General features: G+C 43.9%; 2 protein-coding genes across 5 annotated transcripts; both read left to right on the plus strand.

Annotated features, from left to right (window-relative positions):
* Positions 1-76: 76 nt before the first annotated feature.
* On the plus strand, positions 77-6,231 carry ilkap (integrin-linked kinase-associated serine/threonine phosphatase). 3 transcript variants are annotated; one of them, XM_084350200.1, is made up of 10 exons: positions 77-394; positions 2,443-2,631; positions 2,741-2,858; positions 2,937-3,043; positions 4,378-4,471; positions 4,860-4,947; positions 5,033-5,169; positions 5,291-5,410; positions 5,695-5,776; positions 5,992-6,231. In XM_084350200.1, the coding sequence occupies exons 1-10, from the start codon at positions 352-354 to the stop codon at positions 6,127-6,129; spliced, it is 1,116 nt and encodes a 371-aa protein (XP_084206326.1). In that variant the 5' UTR covers positions 77-351; the 3' UTR covers positions 6,130-6,231. The 3 variants fall into 3 exon arrangements, with proteins under 3 accessions (XP_084206326.1, XP_084206328.1, XP_084206327.1); XM_084350202.1 differs by having other exon boundaries at positions 2,443-2,622; XM_084350201.1 differs by having other exon boundaries at positions 2,449-2,631.
* A 602-nt stretch (positions 6,232-6,833) lies between these two features.
* Positions 6,834-18,485, plus strand: LOC311255593 (arf-GAP with coiled-coil, ANK repeat and PH domain-containing protein 2). Of its 2 annotated transcripts, XM_084350195.1 has the most exons (22): positions 6,834-7,296; positions 7,409-7,466; positions 9,164-9,283; positions 9,630-9,683; positions 10,417-10,475; positions 10,782-10,965; positions 11,081-11,125; positions 11,920-12,015; positions 12,125-12,199; positions 12,557-12,660; positions 12,749-12,800; positions 13,254-13,354; positions 14,301-14,412; positions 14,736-14,932; positions 15,034-15,103; positions 15,283-15,377; positions 15,452-15,528; positions 15,630-15,784; positions 16,008-16,117; positions 16,231-16,341; positions 16,484-16,545; positions 16,625-18,485. In XM_084350195.1, the coding sequence occupies exons 1-22, from the start codon at positions 7,244-7,246 to the stop codon at positions 16,780-16,782; spliced, it is 2,148 nt and encodes a 715-aa protein (XP_084206321.1). In that variant the 5' UTR covers positions 6,834-7,243; the 3' UTR covers positions 16,783-18,485. The 2 variants fall into 2 exon arrangements, with proteins under 2 accessions (XP_084206321.1, XP_084206322.1); XM_084350196.1 differs by lacking the exon at positions 7,409-7,466.
* Positions 18,486-19,526: the final 1,041 nt, after the last annotated feature.

Genomic DNA, 19,526 nt, shown 5'->3' on the forward strand with positions numbered 1-19,526 from the left:
GCTTTTATTTTTATTTATTTATGAGCTGTTCTTCATATTCTAGTCGGGGCTTTTGTTTTGAAGGTTGCGGCCGGAAGTTGTGTTTCCGGTTGTGAGGCTAGCTTGATGCTAGCAGCCGAAGCTAAGCTAGTCTCTACGCTTCATGCTGCCGCTGACAGTCCACGCTTGTGCCCCGCGGGTCAATGAAGGTGTTGAACATCAGACTGTCAGAACAGTTTGGACCGTGTGTAGGAGACATCCGGGACACTTTGACCCGCCGGTGACTGAACGACACACGGACCCCGAACTGTGCCCGGCAGCTGCAGCTAGGTGAGCTAGCTCGTTAGCTAGCACCTGAGCGAACACAGCAGAATGGATCTGTTTGACGACCTGCCAGAACCCAGACAGAACCCCGGTGAGTCGTGATGAAGTAACATTTAGCCTTTAATGACAGCGGTGATGAATGCTCCGGTACCGACAGTCCTGTAACGGACGTGATGGAGCCAGAGAGCCGAGACGAGGTGCTTTGACCGGGACAACATTAGCTGAGTGCAGACGTTGGAGACCAGGGACGAGTGTTAGAGACACCTGAGGTTGTTACCTGGTGCTGGTTGATCTCTTTATCAGGGCCCGAGCACGAATCTCGTGCGAGGCCCTATTGTATCTGTAAGGATTGTTTATTATTCATCTGCGCATTAGGCTTGTTGGAGCCCTGAACATGCGCAGCGCAACAGACTTGGAAGAGCCATCACACCAATTATATAATCTGTTGTCGTTATGACAACCACCACTAGGTGGCGCTATAATCAAGGAAAGTGCGTTTTGCTTATAACCCCCACATACCAAAAACCTCATATCCACGCCTTCAGTGAATTGTGCTGAATCTCCTGATTTAGGCCACGCCCATTTCCGTCTACCGGTTTTTTTTTTTTTCCCGCAAAATGTCGCAAACCTACTTTTTCTAACTCCTCCCAGGTAATTTCACCGATTTGCACCAAACTTTGCACACAGCATCTGTGGACCCTCCTGACAACAAGTTATTAAAACAATGTTGATATTCCAAAGAATACTCAAGTTATTTAAAAACAACTTCCTGCAGATTTCGTTCCAAACAGGAAGTGTTACGTATCTCCACACTGGTGTGTCTGAATGACATGAAACTCAGGATACTACTTCCCCATGAGCCCCTAAGGCTCTGTGCAAAACTTCTGCCGATGACCACTAGGTGGCGCTCTTTAAATTGAAGTATTTTATATCTCCACATGCGTTGGTCAGAATAATACGAAACTTGGTACAATTATTGTCACTGCCCTCCTGAGGATATCCCTTGAAGGTTTTACCGGTCTGGTGGCAGTCTAATTTAATATTTCGCACTGTGCCCATCCATAACACTTATGGATATGAAATTGATAGGGGTTGTATACACTGGCCCCTGTAACTCACACACCAAAAATGACCAGCAGGTGGCGCTATTATCAACACAAAAGCATTTTTGGCTAATAACTCCCACATAATATGGCACAATGTTAAACCTTATATCTATGTGTTCCCTGCATTCAGCTGAATTGTGTGATGTAGGCCTCCCAGCCAATTTCTCCGATTTGCACCAAACTTTGCACAAAGCATCTGTGGACCCTCCTGACAAAAGGTTATTAAAAGAATTGTGATAGTCCAAAGAACGCCAACGGACTGCGAGGGCCCGTTCATCGCTGCTTGCAGCTTTACTTTTAAAATGTTTTTTTTTGATCACATGACCTGGAAGCTCAGTAGCTTCCAGGTCATGTGATCAATTGACTCAAAATCAGTGTGGGATCATGTAACTACACTGGCTGCATGAGATACGCCTCTTGTTTTTACGTTTTACATCTCTATAATTATTTTTTATTAATTTTTATATGCAAATATTAGCATTTTAGCTCAATAGCTTCCAGGTCATTAGCATGTTAGCTCAATAGCTCCCAGGTCTTCTCCCTGTGAGAACTGGATTTGAAAACATGTACATGAACTTCTTTCTGTCTTTGTGTAACTAATATTAGCTACTTCTTCAAAGTGAAGAAACAATTAAAAGCGCTGTATACAACACATTATTTACTTCTTGGGCCTTCTTGTTCATTCGGCAAATGTTACACGTGAATATATTTCTTTCTTTGTTGGATCATAACTGTTTGGGTTGGTTATTTTAGAGTCACCCACAGAGCTCAAACTGCAGATCTGTGAGGAAAAACTACAAGAGCAGGTTATAGTTTGGTTCATAAAACTAAAGCAAGAATAAAAATAGAGACTGTAGAAGAGCACAGACTTCTTTATTAGCTTATTTTAGTTTCAACTTGTTGTAATGTTTTGTTTCTTGATGTCTTCCTACTTGTTTTTAGTGTCTTTTTGTAGCGTTATGTCTGTAAAGCACTTTGAGTTGTGTCTGAATTGTGCTTTTCAAATAAACTGTCCTCGGCTTCTCTCTCACAGCTCCAGTGTCAGCAGCTCGACCACAGTCCACCAGAGAAGAAGAAGAAGGAGAGGAGGAGGAGGAGGAGGAGGGGGAGAAAAGATTAAAACGAAAGAGAGAAGATGAAGATGAGGATGAGGACGGTCACGCTGATAAAAGAGATGAAGAGGAGGAGGAGCGGGGGGAGATCAAGAAAGTTTGTAAAGAAGGTTTTCAGCTCTTCCACCACAATGTTTGTTTCTTCTTCCCTCTGATTAAAGATGGACTCTGACGTTGGAGACGCAGACTGAGGACACTGACGGGTGTCTTGTGTTTCAGGTGTCCCGGCGCTGAGAGGCTTCGTGGCGGCGAGGCGTGGCGAGCGGGAGGAGATGCAGGACGCTCACGTGCTGCTGCCGGACATGAGCGGCTGTCTGTCCACTCTGCCGGGACAAGTGTAAGACCTCCGACCGACAGGAAGTCCTCAGGAGTGGCGGCTGGTGCGTCTCTCTGATGTGTCCCCTCTGTCCCGCAGGTCTCGTGTCTCGTACTTCGCTGTGTTCGACGGTCACGGAGGAGCTCGAGCGTCTCGATTCGCTGCAGAGAATCTTCACCACAGTCTGGCCAAGAAGTTCCCGAGCGGTGAGTTTAAAGGGACAGTCTGTGTAACTATGACAACAGCCGTCCGACACCAGGTGTGATATTATCTGGTGTTACTTCACATTCAGCCTTTTATGTTCAGGCTTTACTCTGGTTGACTCTTTTATTGACATTTGTCTTCAGTGTTTGGACCTGATGTCAACATTTAAACCTTTTACACTTGTTATTCTGCGTTACAGTGATCATGATCACGACCACGTCCGGCACCAGAACCTCGTCTGGGTTAATAATGTTTCATCTAATCTTGTCTTAACTCAGTGATTTCGAGCACTTTGTGATTAAACGCCACTGAAGTGAATCTTTTCTAGTTTCACTTTGGACGATTGAAGAGTTTTGTTAAATGTGATGTAACAGTTCATTTATCAAACGTGTTGATTGATATATTTAGATGTTTTTGATTGGTTTGTTGTCTGGAGATACATATTGATACATATCAATATTGGGTCAACATCCATGTTAATATCAAGATAGATTTGAAAGACGTCGCCCCGGTTACGCTTTATGTTCTCTGTTGTCGTAATGAGTAAAGCTTTGTTATGTATTAATACGACTGTTTTGTGTTAACAAGAGCAAAATAAACATGTTTTTATTAGATTATAAGACATTTATAAACACTTTTAATTAACAGTTTCTTATAGTTGTTTATAACATTATTACAAACACATGTAATGAGTTTAAACGAACCTTTACTGAGCTTGTTGTTGTTTTATCAGAAGTCCACACATTATTAAAAGACAAAGAAATACTCAAGTACAGTACAGATACCTGAAACATGTACTGAAGTACAGTAATGAAGTATTTGCACTCTGTTACTTTTCACCTCTGAGATGAATACAGACTTTATTATTCATTTATAATGATTTAAATATGCACTTATTAACAGTTAATTATGTTTTTTGCAGCTAAAAAAATCATCTTTAAAAGACTTTCTTAGTCTTATTAGAATGTATAAATCTTAATATGGTTTTGTTTTGGCTTCGTTGACTGTTAATAAATACATAATAAAGTTTGCATTAATCTTAATAAAGCAACAACAAACACTCAGTGAAGTTTATAAATGACATTAAGTTAATTAAACTCAATAAATGTGTTTGTAATGTTGATATAAACAATTAAAAGACACTCGTGAGGCTTTTATAAATGTTCTGAAGTGTCTTAGTGTTTATGTCTTATCTAATAATAATAATGTTTATTATGTTATTAACACTAACGTAGTCTCAATAACGCTCTTATTGAGTGGACTGATACCTCATAACTTAATATAAAGCTTTATCGTCGCTGCCTCCGTCATGATCACGTTGTTTCGTCTCTTTCAGGAGAAACAGAGAATTTGGACAAGCTGATAAAGAAATGTCTCCTGGACACTTTCCGCCAGACGGATGAAGAGTTTCTGAAGAAAGCTTCCAGCCAGTAAGACGAGCAGAGAGCGAGACAGTGTGACAGGACGGGATTATCTCAGATTGTCTTCATGAAGAAACGTCCATAGTTTCACTCATGATTCAAAGAGAGAAAGATGATTGTTAAACGTGCAGAACTCCCCTGAGAATCTTCATGTTTTTAAGTTTTCTTCAGTATCACAGTAATAATATGAAAGTTGTCTGTACATCCATGAGTCCGCTGCAAACAGGAAGTGCTCATTGATGATTTGGCACATGAACTGAATCCACAGCGACAAAACACTTCCTGTTGACCTTCTGGATGTTTGTTGTCGTTTTTCTTCTTCATGTTTTTTTTGTATTTCGCCTGACAAACTGTTTCCTGCAGCCTCAGTCTCGTCTGTCTCTGTGATGTGGAACAGGAAGCCAGCGTGGAAGGACGGCTCGACGGCCACCTGCCTGCTGGTGGTGGACGACATGGTGTACGTGGCCAATCTGGGAGACAGCAGGGTACGCTGGGCGTTCTTGATTTCACCAGAATAACACATCATGTCAGCTGCAGACATGTTGAATAAGAGTTGGTGTGTGTCTCCAGGCGGTGTTGTGTCGGATGGAGGTGGCGGGAGGAGCCGACGGTCAGAGGAGGGCGGTGACGCTGGCGCTCAGTAAAGAACACAACCCGACCATCTACGAGGAGAGGATGAGGATCCAGAGAGCAGGAGGCACCGTCAGGTACACAAACACTCCTCCAGTTAACACCATCAAACATCTGATCAATACGTGTCCCTCTGTCAGTATCATCCTGTGTGTGTGTGTGTGTGTGTGTGTGTGTGTGTGTGTGTGTGTGTTTCAGGGACGGCAGGGTGCTGGGTGTCCTCGAGGTGTCTCGCTCTATCGGAGACGGTCAGTACAAACGCTGCGGCGTCATTTCAACGCCCGACCTGAGGAGGTGTCAGCTCACAGCCAATGACAGGCAAGAACAGAACCACAGACGGTCCCTGCTGTGATGGTCAACAGCTGAGCAGAGATCCATTTTTTCTTCTTCTTCTCTTTCTTTCTGAGACTCAGACGTTCAGATTGATTCCTCTCCCTCGTCAGTACAGTACATATGAAGCTACATCCGGCAGCCGTTAGCGTAGCTTAGCATAAAGACTGGAAACAGGAGGAAACAGCTAGCCTGGCTTCCCCACAGCACCTGTACGTTATGTGTCCGACCGTTTCCTGCTGCTGACGTTCGTCCCGTCTGTCTCTCTGCAGGTTCATCATCCTGGCCTGTGACGGTCTGTTCAAGGTGTTTTCTGCTGATGAAGCTGTAAAGTTCGTCCTCGCCGTCCTGCAGGTTTCTCTCTCTTCTTTTAAAGGACGATGGTCGATCACAGCTCTGATTCACTGAACTTATGTATCTTTAATTTCAGTTGCATCTGTCTCTGATTGTCTGACTGAGTTCTTTTTTTAGGATGTCACTTTATTACGTCTTGTGACTAAGTATCCGGTCTCTCCTCCCTGTCCCTCCCCCGTCTCTCCTCCCTGTCCCTCCCCCGTCTCCCCCCTCAGGGCGGCGTGGAGCCGAGGCCGGGGCTGTCGGACCAGGAGCTGAGGTTTGAAGCCGCCTGCCAGCAGCTGGCCAGCGAGGCGGTGAGGCGGGGCTGTGCCGACAACGTCACTGTGATCCTGATTTCTATTGGCTCCTGAACACACACACACACACACACACACACACACACACACACACAGCTGATCTGAGCATCTCCTCGTTGTCTCGTCTGTTTTCCAATAAAAAAGCTTTTTTCTTTATCTTTGCTGTTGAAGTGATTTAATGAGTGTGTGCATCTTCATTACTCTTTTGGAAAGTAACTAAGTACATTTACTCAAGAAGTGTACTGAGTTAATGTAAAAATGTACTGCACAATTTTGAGGTATTGTACTTCTACCCAACTACATCTCCACATTACATTTATTTGACATTGGAGTTACTTTGCAGATTCAGATTATTGATCCAAAATCAATCCGACCTTATTGATCCCTGGGGTTTAATTCACAACATACCCAGAAATACATAAAGTAATTAAAATCAGCTCCACTGTCACCAGCTGCAACGTTAACGCGATAAAAACATAAATGCATCAATAATTATATATACAGTATGAATCTCAAAGGGGCCATTTTGTTTTATGTTTTGTTACTAAAAAGTAATATTTTAATGTAATAGAGTATTTGATATTAGTAGAACATTCTCAGTAAGACATTTCTCCTGGTTACATAAAGGTAAAGTAAATAAACAGACAGGTGGAGGTAGTTATCGCCACCTGCAGTACCACTCCTGACCGCGGGGTGTCGCTGTTTCTCCTGTTTGGCTCTGAGCCAACCAACCCGGATGTTTGGCGGAAGTTGTCGGTTAGCAACAGCAGCGGGCTGCAGACTGAACACACACACAGCTGTTACACTGAAAACACACCGAACACGGGTTTATTGACAGTTTTATCCAAACTGCGGGGACGTGCGTGACAGACAGGCGCGCGTGCATGGAGGCTGATCGATCCGCCGTGTGTGAAAGTATCGATTGTGCTCGTGGAAGAAGGTTATCGGCAGTTTTCCCGGAGTGTGGACGGAGTTTGATGTGAGGGATGACATGAATCATCAGAGCCGGAGAGGAGAGCTGGATGGACGAGACAAGCAGCTGATGTAGCGCTGCTGCTGCTGCTGAGCTAACAGGCTAACAGGCTAACCGTCAGCATGAAGACGCTTCAATAAACTTTATCAACACGTGGACTCAGTGACAATAAGACAAGAACCGCTAGCAGACAACATGGACTCGCTGCTGGACTTTGAGGAGTGTGTCAAAGACTCACCTGACTTCAGGTGAGCACACACACACACACACACACACACACACACACACACACACACAAAAACACCATTTCCTAACTGCGCATGTGCAGAAGTCCTGATGATGTTTTATGTACTTTGTCAGACTGAAGCTCGAGCTGTTTGAGACAGATGTTTCTGCTCTGGAGGCACAGCTGGACAAGGTACACATACTACTACTACTACTGTCAATACTACTGTCAGTACTACTGTCAGTACTACTACTGTCAATACTACTACTGTCAGTACTACTGTCAATACTACTACTGTCAATACTACTGTCAGTACTACTGTCAATACTACTACTGTCAATACTACTGTCAGTACTACTACTGTCAGTACTACTACTGTCAGTACTACTACTGTCAATACTACTGTCAATACTACTGTCAGTACTACTACTGTCAGTACTACTACTGTCAGTACTACTGTCAATACTACTGTCAATACTACTGTCAATAATACTGCTACTCCTGTTATGTTATTTTTATGTTATTTCTTTTATTTGAACAGTTGAACTGTTAATACTACTACTGCACCTACCACTACTCATACTAATATATCTATTCTACCAATGTAAATACCCCTACTACTACTACTACTACTACTATCAATACTACTACTACTACTACTACTACTATCAATACTACTTGTACTGACTAAGTCCTAAACGAAGTCTAGTACTGGTTGCTGATAGCTGTTTTAGTTTTAGACGTGCGCCCAGCGCGCTCGAACGTAACAAACGAAATCTCAGTGATGCGATTATCTCGCAGGTTTATTTTTACATTCAGTATCATACAGCGTCAATAACGTTAACTCATAATACATGTAACCAAAATAACAAACCGAATTGCTTACCAAGTTAAGGTACATAAACTCATAAGCCCATAGGGCACCTGGGCACAGTCGAAAAACTGTTTGCTTCCCAATCAGCAACACCTGTGATTAGGTTCCCCCAGGTTAAATGGTCTAACTCTGCAAAACCGGGTCAACTGAGCCACACAGCAAGTAGCTACAACCCCCTTGTGGCATGGGGCAAAATTGCATAAAATAAAGCAAAATTGATATGGCTCCTACACTACTACTACTACTACTAGTGTTGATACTGTCAATACTGCTACTGCTATTGATGCTGTTACTAATACTACTACTGTACTGTTACTACTATTACTGCTGTAAATACTACTACTACTACTTTAGTACTACAACTACTAATATTAATACTGCTACCACTATTAATTCTATCACAGTTACTACTGTTACTGCTATTACTGTGAAAACTACTCCTGCTGCTATAATATGATGTACTACATTTACTACTCCTTCTACTTACTGCTAATACTGGCGCCACCACCACTGCTACTATTACTTTACGACTGTACTACTGCCTCAGTATTACTACTGCAACTCCAACTTTTACTGCTTCTACTACTATTACTACGACTACCATTTCACCCAACCTACAGCTGTTACTACTACTACTCACACCAGTACTACAACTAATACTGTTACTGCTTACTAGTACTAACAATGCCACTCGCTACTGCTGCTACTATTACTGTTAACTGTAGTACTGTAGTACTTCTGAACTGTAGTACTGTAGTACTGCTGTACTGCTGTACTGTAGCACTTCTGAGCTGTAGTACTGCTGTACTGCTGTACTGTAGTACTGTAGTACTTCTGAACTGTAGTACTGTAGTACTTCTGAACTGTAGTACTGTAGTACTGCAGTACTGTAGTACTGCTGCCCCCCGGTGGCTGGGACATGTTTGCTCTCCATCTTATAAACGCTGTCCTTGTTAATGAGGAAACATGTTGCTGAGATCTTATTGGTCTGTAATCTGTGTCGCTGACCAATCAGGTGATGAAGCTGTGTGGAAAGATGGTGGAGGCGGGACAAGCGTACAGTGCAGCCAATCAGCTGTTCCTGACCGGCCTGGCTGAACTCTCCATGTACAACAAGAAGGACAGCGTCGTCACCGTAAGAGCTACATGACGCTAATGCTAAGAATAACACTAATGCTGTTAATAATGCTAGTGCTCATACTACTGCTAATGCTAATAATACTGTTAATGCTAATAATAATGCTAATGCTGGTAATAATCATATAGAAGTTATTTTAAGCTCGTCCGTCTCGTTTCCACGACAACAGCACAAACTTGCTCACAAATGAGACTGTCAGTGTCGGTCTGCTGGTTGATTATGAAAACGCCGATGCCCCCTGAACGCTGCACACACTCTGCAGTTAAACAAAGACGTCAGAATGTCTCAGCGTTTTGTTTTCCTGTGTAATGTTCCTCACTCACTTCCTGCTTCCTTCCTTCAGAACTGTCTGAACCAGTTCAACCAGGGCCTGCAGGAGATGGTCAGCTTCCACACTGTGAGTACACACACACACACACACACACACACACACACACACACACACACACACACACACACATCCTGTTTTCTGTGTTAATTGTTCTAGTCAAGAAAAGGTCAGAAGAGTTCACTGAGGCTGAGACTAGTAAAGTTAAAGGTAGAGTCAGCAGGATTTGTCCCAGCTGTTCCTGAACGCACCACAAAGATAGTTGATTGTTGAGTCTCATTCCCAGGACGTCAAATAGCCACATGTTGGGTTGGTAAAGCGTCCGAGCAGCAACAAAGAGAGAAAATAAGAAACTCTCTGCAGATACGAGACACTAACACGCCTTTTCTCCCCATTCAGCCTCCCTCTCTGTCTGTTCACGTCTTTTACGTCTTTGTCTCGTCTCGCTGCGTCTGCCGTGCGTGATGTGCTCTGATAGGTCGACATCAGTCTGTGATGTTGGGAAGGCGGCGTGCGATGACGCCAAATAACAATAATCCATAATTCACCTCAAATGCATCAAACTAAAGTAACGAGGCTGTTTGAAGCTGTGAGGAGGAGAAAGTTCAGATGTTTGTGTTCAGATGTAGAGAGGGAAAGTCTCAGAGATACTCAGGTACAGTACAGATACCTGAGACATGTACTGAAGTACAGTAATGAAGTATTTGTACTTCATTACTTCTCACCTCCGGATGTAACTGATGAACCTTTACATTGCTACTTGTAGATGTCCTGTGTTCATGTGTCTGTCTTTGGTCCTCAGATGTTGTTCGATCAGACTCAGAGAGCCATCAGCCAGCAGCTCACCAACCTGTGCACACAGTAGGTCCAACACACACACACACACACACACACACACACACACACACACACACACACACACGCACACACAATTATTTATACCTCAGCAGTGTTGTAAAAAGTACACACAGTCATACTTAAGTAAATATAAAGAAGTGCCTTAAAATTGTACTTGGTGTATTTGAGTACTCAGTTACATTTGATCACTTTACCTCTGACACAGGAAAAAAGATGTACATGAGTGAACAGAGACGATAACAGACAGAAACAATGAAAAGCTTGTGATGATGATGACGATGATGATGACGATGATGATGTGTCTCTGAGGTTCCTGCCCCAGCTCCTGGAGACCAGGAGGGAGTTTGTCCGGATCGGGGACGATCTGGAGACGGCGGCGATGAAGAGCGCTCAGGTTTCTCGCCACAAAGCTGCAGACGCCGAGCGTGCGAGTCACCTGCTGCTCGCCACGCGCAAATGTTACCAACACTTCGCCCTGGACTACTGTCTGCAGGTGCACACACAGACCGCCGTCATGGCCGCCATCAGCAGGCCCAGCACACGTTTTTATTCATTCAGCATCAGACACTGACGTGTTCTGACGTGTTCTGACACTTTTATTGTTTCAGCTCAACACGTTCAAGACTCAGCAGAGAGTCGACGTCTTAAACTCAGTGAGTTCGACTGTTACTGACTTTAATGATGTCGTTGTTTAAAGGAGAAGTTCAACATTTAGAGAACAACATTATTCTCTGTGTCTGAAAGTAAGATAGATTTCAGTCCCATGTCATTGTGTTCAGTACAGAACCAGAACCAGAGTCACAGTTATACTCACCCTTGTTTTTTCATCATAGTTCTGCCTTCTGCCATCTTTTATTAGACGTCTAGACTCTGCAGCTTGTCATAATTCCTGTTTCTTGGTGACCTCTGCTGTATTTTTCTTGCTTTTTTCTCTTGTTTCCATTGTTGTCCTGCTATCTGACTGTTTCTAACTCTACATGGAGTTCATGACTCCATAAATCTGCTTAGAAATCCCTTAAAAAACATGCCTTTTTGTGCAGAACTTGCCTTAGAAAAATCATGTTTTTAAGTTTTCTTCAGTATTAAAGTAATCCAGTGATAGTTTTCTGTAAATACATGAGTGCAACACAAACAGGAAGTGCTAACAGCTGATATTTACTTATTGGTAAACATGAACAGCTGATTCCTCTGAGTCTATTTTAGATATTTTTAAGTAAACAAGTTAAATGTACACAGCGCTGTAGAAACACCTCATCCTGCCGATGCATTGGCTTCATTTTTCAGACCGCTGAGCTGCGCCCACTTAATTTATACAGTTTATGGTTTAGATGTGTTTAGCCTAGCTTAGCATAAAGACTGGAGGCAGAGGGCATGACGATGAGAACATGGTGAAACTGTCGGCCATGTTGTTCACAGTCCTGATGTGTGTGTGGCTCTGTGTCTTCAGGTGTTCTCCTTCGTCCATGCTCAGTTCACCTTCTTCCACCAAGGCTTCGACCTGCTCAGGGACCTGGAGCCCACCATGAAGACCATGGCAGCCCAGGTCCTGACCTCTGACCTCTTTCTGCCATTAATCCACTTCATCTGATCCTGACGATCGATGAAAGTGATCACTGCTCTGTGACCTCACTGTGTGTTGTTTCTGTCCTCAGCTGTCTCAGTTATCCACCGACTGTGCAGCTAAAAGAAAAGACCTGGAGAACACTCACCTGCTGGTGCAGCAGAGGGTGAGGACTCTTCATCATCTTCATCTCTGTGACCTCATCGGAAACAGAGGGAAATGTTAGCCTGTCATCAGCGTGGAGGGAGGAGATGATGACTCCATAAATCAGCTTAGAAATCACCCCAAAAGACATGTGCAGAACTTGCCTTAGAAACATCATGTTTTTAAGTTTCCTTCAGTATCAGAGTGCTAACAGCTGATTCTGCAACACTATAAAGCTTTTTGTTTGTTTTGTTTTTTGGGGCTTTTTAGTTGTTTTCTACGTTTTAAAACAAATCTCCAGCAGGAAATGTTATCCCGTCTCAGTCCTACAGGACGGTGACATCAGCAAAAACCAGTGTGTGTGTGTGTGTGTGTTAAGGATGCTTCAGGAGAGCCGATGGTCAGCCCGTGTCCCGACAGTGATGACATCATCCAGGGTTACCTCTTCAAACGCTCCAGGAGGAAATCCAAAACCTGGAAGAGGTACACATAGTTCATCTGTGTGTGTGTGTGTGTGTGTCTGTGTGTGTGTGTGTGTGTGTGTTCATTTTAACACCTGATGTTGTTTCAGGTGCTGGTTCTCCATCAGAGACAACCAGCTCATCTACAGGAAGTCACACAAGGTACGACTCAGCGTTTCTCTGACGTGATGACTGCTGATGTTCGACATGTTGCGTTTGAGTCCGTCGGAACAAATCATTGATTTTTATGGTTAATTAATCCTCCTGGTTCTTTTGTTCCCTGAGCCAGCTGGTGGTCCAGAACAGGAGAGGGCCAGCCGACTTTATTTATCATGAATATCTTTTTGTTTGTTTATTCATAACGGATGTAAAACCAGACGATATGACTGAGAAGTGAATCAAGATTGTGAAGTTTCATGTCGGTCTGCACTGATAATTATTGATCATTTTTAAAAACCAGGCTGAAAGAAAAAGTTGAACTCAACCTCTTTATTTTAAAATGAGCCTCTTCATCGAGTCACAGCTCATAATGTTAATGTCCTGGTACCGTTTGGATGTTCTGTCATACGTGTGACTGACGACATGTTGGATCACTGACGTGTGTTCCTGCTGCAGGAGGAGAACATGGTTCTGTTTGAGGATCTCAGACTGTGTGCTGTCAAGTCTCTGGAGAACATCGACCGGCGGTTCTGCTTCGAGCTGCTGTCTGTTCAGAAGTAAGACTAAACTCTCATCTTCAGACCCGAACCAACAACATGTCAGCCCGTCTGTCAGAACCGACCGGTTCCTACTGAACATGTTTAGATTGATGTGTTTTTAATGGAGCTTTATAACACAGAGGATGAAGATAAATGAGGCTGTGATACTTTCACTGTTGGTTTGAGTCTCAACAGAGAAAATGTAGAATATCAACAAACTAAGACATAAAAAAATGATTAAATGGCTTTTGAGAAATCTTGCTGTGTTGTCTGAGGCTGTCCAGACCTGATCATGATGTTTCTACTCAAAGACAGAAAGAAGTTCATGCAGAACATTTGCTGAATTTACAAGAAGGAACAAATCAGTCAGAATCAGTCAGAGACAGAGTTTCACACAGTTTATAAAGTGTCTCCAACTCAACAACTCACTAAACTGACACATTTGTTAAGGGAGTCTGGGGACAAAGAAGTCGCCTATACTGGTTACTGGTTAGTGTGTTTGTAAAATGTGACATGTTTAGATCAATAAAATGTTTCTTCTTTCATAAATTGAGTGTAAATGGTGAAATCAGTGTAAACAGTGTGTTCAAACAGCTGCTAAATGTTGGCAGGTCAGACTTTAGCACTTTAGACACAGAAGCAGACAGGCTGGTACAGCCATGCTGCCACAAACTGACACTTTCTACAAGGAAACACACAACTTACTGTTTTCATTTAATGCTGAATTTACAAGGAGGAGACAGTGATTCAGAATCTGTCAGAGACAGAGTTTCACTACGTTACAAAGTTTGTTTTAACTCAACAACTCTTAAAATCACCACATTTGTTAAGGGAGTCTGGTGATGTTGTGGTGACTGGTTCAAAACATCTGCTGCTAACAGGCAGGTTAAGAGAACCGTTGATACCAGGTCTAACCATGGTGTGTGTGTGTGTGTGTGTGTGTGTGTGTGTGTGTGTGTGTCAGATGCTGTGCTCTGCAGGCGGACTCGGAGCAGTTGAAGCTGGCCTGGCTCAGCGCTCTGCAGGGCAGCATCGACCTCGCCTACAGAGAGAGAGACGAGCCTCAGCTCACACAGGCAGGTTCACTGGTACCGTCAGCACCGCCTCATGGTTCTGATCAGTTATTAAACAGACTTAGTTTTCTGTAAATCAACTCATTGATTAATGGACTTACTGTTTCTGTACTGTATCAGCTGTTGGGTCAGTATACTGTGTATGTTTCCCTCTGAGATGAAGTGTACGCAGGTGAACTTCAGTACGTGTTCTTCATTTCTTTCCCGGCTGCTGGCAGGTGGATTTTGTTTCCTTCAGACGGAGCCAGGCTAACTGTTTCCCTTTGTTTCCAGTCTTTATGCTAAGCTAAGCTAACTGTAGCTCAATCCCTGCTTCCTGTTTACAGCCTAAAGAGCTCCCCCTCCCCCTCTGTGGTGGAGGAGACTCCTCCCCCGGCCCCCCCGCTCAGAGGCGTCCGGCGCTGGCCGTGGCCCTCAGGGGCCCCGGGAACCTCCGGTGCTGTGACTGCGGGGAGGAGGAGCCTCGCTGGGCCTCCATCAACCTGGGAGTGACCATGTGCATCGAGTGCTCCGGGATACACAGGTAACCCAACACACCTGTGATACTCCATTACCTCATCAATAGGTGTGATGACAGGGGTGATGTGATTGGTTTAATGTGATGTGACATCATCGTGTTTCCAGGAGCCTCGGAGTTCACCTGTCCAAGGTGAGATCTCTCACTCTGGACTCATGGGAGGCTGAACAGCTGAAGGTAACACACACACACACACACACACACACACACACACACACACACACACACAGAAGTCAATTAAGTTATGGTTTTGAAATATTATTTCAATTATAAATGAAAGTGATTCTCTTCTTCTTCTTCTCCTTCTTCTCCTTCTCCTTCTTCTCCTTCTTCTCCTTCTTCTTCTGACTGTGTAGCTGCTGTGTGTGCTTGGAAATGACGTCATGAACCAGATCTATGAGGCGAGATGTTCAGAGGAAGGACGAGTCAAACCCAGAGCCGACAGCCTGCGGTAAATTTACGGACAGAACATGAAATAAATGCTTGAAGACGGACTGAAACTTCCTGTTTTGTTTTTGTCCTCAGGGCAGAGAAGGAGACGTGGATCAGAGAGAAATATGTGGAGAAGAGATTTGTGCAGAGCAGCAGCTCAGATGGAGCTCGTAAGTCACCTGAAGCTCACCTGTGTGAGCAAAAGTAAAGTCAGAGACGTGGTTCAGCACAGAGACTGGTCGGTCTGAACGGCGCCCTCGTTCTGTTTCAGGTTGTGAAAAGGACGGCCTCGGGCGGCGTCTGTATCACGCTGCGTTGGCAGGAGACCTGGTTGCCATGGCATCAGCGTTGGCCCAGGGGGCGGAGGTGAACGGGAGCATCGGCGAGGAGGAGGGACGCACGCCGCTGATAGGAGCTGCTGTCGGGGTACGAGAGCACACAGAGATACTGAAATTGAAACTGTGATGTTGACGTCTCGCCTCAGAGACGTTTTTTATTTGCATATTTATTAGTGTCTGTCTTTTGTTTTCTTGAGCTGGGAGGAACAGCATTTTCTTTTTTATGTATGCAAGTAAACAACAACACAGAAATGACAATAAATTGAATCTTGAAAAGGTCTTGGAGTTGTAATTCTCTGACCCGCCTGCAGGGGTCACTGTCGGCCTGTGAGTTCCTGCTGCTGAACGGAGCGAACGTCAACCACCGAGACCTGAGAGGACGAGGAGCGCTGCACGCTGCTGCCACCGCTGGACACACCGGGTAATCTCACACACACACACACACACACACACACACACACACACACACACACACACAGTGACTTGTTGAAATACACCTGGTTAATCGTCGCTGCTTCTCATTGGCTGTTGTAGACAGGTGTGTCTGCTGTTGAAGAGAGGAGCCAATCAGTATGCTGCAGACGAGAGAGGACAGGACCCGTTGGCCATCGCTGTGGAAACAGCCAACGCTGACATCGTCACACTGTGAGTCATTGAGTCTCAATCAGTCTCATATCTGTGTGTTAGCCTAGCTTAGCATAAAGACTGGAATCAGGGGGAAACAGCTAGCCTTTTTACTGCTCTGCTGCTCCACTTCCTGTCGCTGATTGTTGATGAAATGTTTCAGACTGCGGATGGCGAGGATGAACGAGGAGATGAGAGACTCAGAGGGAGTGTTTGGAGCTGCAGGTGAGTTCACGTCGCCGGTATCAGTGCGACTGATATCAAAAACAGCTGCGGACTGATGTTTAACCTGCTGTCTCTACAGGAGACGACGAGACGTTTCAGGACATCTTCAGGGACTTCAGCGACATGGCGTCACACGACCCTGAGAGGCTCAGCCGACGGCAGTTCAGCCGAGGCGGAGAGGAGGAGGAGGAGGAGGGAGGAAGAGGAGGAGGAGGCGTGATGAACAGTGTTGAATAGACGTCAGAATGGCGTAACTGTAACTGTGTTACCATGGCAACAGTCTGAAGGGCCACCTTAACATTTCAAACAGTCGACTGACAGCTGATGTCTGATAACAGACTGTGGTATATTCTGTAGTATAAGTACACATTTACTTCATGTTCAGTTACTGTGGTTGGAAAACGTGTTACGAGCCGGAGCTGATTTTATTATCAGTTAATCTGCAGATTATTTTCTGCATTCATTTTTTAAATTAGTCTTTAAAGGTACAGTTCACCAAGAATTCATTTTTATTTTAGGGGTGAACTGCTCCTTTAAAATGTCAGAAAAAAGTAAAAAACAAAAAAAATTATCAGTTAATTAGAAAACTCACTTATCAGTCAGTAGGTTTATATTTGAAGAGCCAGGCTAGCTGTTTACCTCTACTTCCAGTCATAATGCTAAGCTAGGCTAATGGCGCCCTGACTCCATCTAACAAGGAAGTGATAAATGTATTTCCTAAAATGTTGAACTACTCCTTTAATCAAATGGATGACAGTAATCACTGATGTGATGCTAATTGTTGTTAGCATGCTAACGATCTTACAGGACAGGAAATGAATTCAGTTACTGTGGTTTGGAAAACGTGTTACGAACCGGAGCTGCAGCTGATTTTATAATTAATCTGCAGATTATTTTCTCCAATCATTTTTTAAATGAGTCTTTAAAGGAACAGTTCACCAAAAAACTTAGAATCCAGTCTTTTTTAATTTGGGGTGAACTGCTCCTTTAAAATAACCGTGACATCATTTTTAGAAATGCTTCAGAATCCAACTAATCAATTAATTAGAAAACTCACAAATCAGTTGGACAGAGCCAGGCTAGCTGTTTCCCTCTACTTCTGCTAAGCTAGGCTAACTACATCCTGACTCCATCTCACAAGGAAGTGATAAATGTATCTCCTGAAATGTTGAACTACTCCTTTAATCAAATAACACTTTCAGCACCAGATAACAGTAAACACACTGGTGTGATGCTAACTGCTGTTAGCATGCTAACAGTCCTACAGAACAGCAAATGAATTCAGTTACTGTCGGAGCGACGTTACAAAGGACGACACCCTCGTACCTGTGAACAGGTGTGATGATGTCATGAAGGGAGGAGGTCACCTGTCACACCTGTTCAGACTCCATCGTGTTTGCTTCATAACCGCAGATTTAAAAACTACAGAATAACTCAGGTCAGTAGCTGATGATGTCACACTCAGGTCTGAGGTCACTTCCTGTCACTAGATATGTTAAATGTGAGCACATGAATCCTCCTGAAGGATTTGATGAGTGTTTTTAAGCGTTGACTCTGCTGCGTTCAGAAAGGGACTCGACGTGGAGCTGCTGCTGTTTACTTTTATCTCTCCGGGTTTTCAGACACTTTATTTTACAGAAACGTTCCAGCGGGACGGAGCAGTTCGCTGCCGGTCTTAAAACTGTTTGAGGTTGACATATTTTTAATGGATGAAGACTGTAGTGGACCGACAGAACACGTTTTCACTGACAGGTATTTATTGATAATATTGATTTTTGGAGCCTCAGACCTGCTGAAAACTTCCTGCATCATTTCAAAAACGTGTCCTGGAAGTTTTTCTGTCCTGAGTTCAGACTGAAGGAGCAGGAAGTCTTCAGGACTTTCTTCACTCCACACTGTTACTAATGTGATGCTACTGCTCAATAAACCACTGAATACTTCAGCTGTGTCACACACTCATTCTTTAAGGTGATTTCTGAAGTAAACAACCGAGACTTTTTTAAAGCTTGGCACCAATATATCCTTAAAATACTCAAAGTTATAATCTATGAAATGAAGAACAGGGACAGTTCTGGTTCCACATATTTGGACCATGTTAACGGCTGTAATAAAACCTTCAGGTTTAACTTTAAGTATGAAAAGTAAAATTATTGATGTTGCACTAAACTTTTCCCTGTCTGTTTTTATATCTGATGTTCCTGAAGAGACACATGATGTTTGGCATCAGACTGTGACGTCATTATAAAGACGTCACAGCCAACAGAGTCGTTAGTGACGTCGTCTCCTCACTGAAACACTGTAGAGCTGCTCCTGTATATCAGCAGCTCACAGAACTGAACCAGAACCAGAACTGCAGTTGTCAGTATGAGCAGATTTATTGTGATGTTCACCTTGTTTTACGACCGTTTCTGAGCCCAGTTGGCTCCATGTTGGTTCTGGTTCTGGTGAGACGATGTAGTTCACTGAGCGTAGTTCAAGATCCACGTCACGAATGCGCCGGAAACAGTTAGCAGAAGAGAAAACAACAACAGACCTGCTGTGAAAGAAGCGTCTATAAAACGGTGGATTAATTACTTTGAGCGTCACACCCCTGAGACATGACCCGTTTCACTGTCAGAATCTGAGCCTTTCGGTCCAATAACACCTGGAAAGTCTAGAAGAGCCGCGCCATTAAATGAGTTTATCCTCATTCAAGTCAGCCGGCTCGGTCGGTGATCCAGGTATTTTCACAGGCGTGAACGAGGCTCCAACACTGTCACTGATAAAACATAATTAACAGACCGCAGCAGAATTTACTTCCTTATTTACGCGCCACCACCGGATGTTGATAACGCGTCATCACTTCGCGCGGCGGAACTTAGCGTGTTGACCGTGTAAATGCAGTTTCACTCTCATTTCAAAGCCCGATGTCAGCGGGTGCACGTGGATGTGTGGCCAGCGGAGAGGGGCAGTACACGCTGAAGGTGCGAGTACAGGACTTG

The sequence above is a fragment of the Pagrus pagrus genome (genome assembly GCF_965226575.1).
Source record: "Pagrus pagrus genome assembly, chromosome: 4".
Lineage (NCBI taxonomy): Eukaryota > Metazoa > Chordata > Actinopteri > Spariformes > Sparidae > Pagrus > Pagrus pagrus.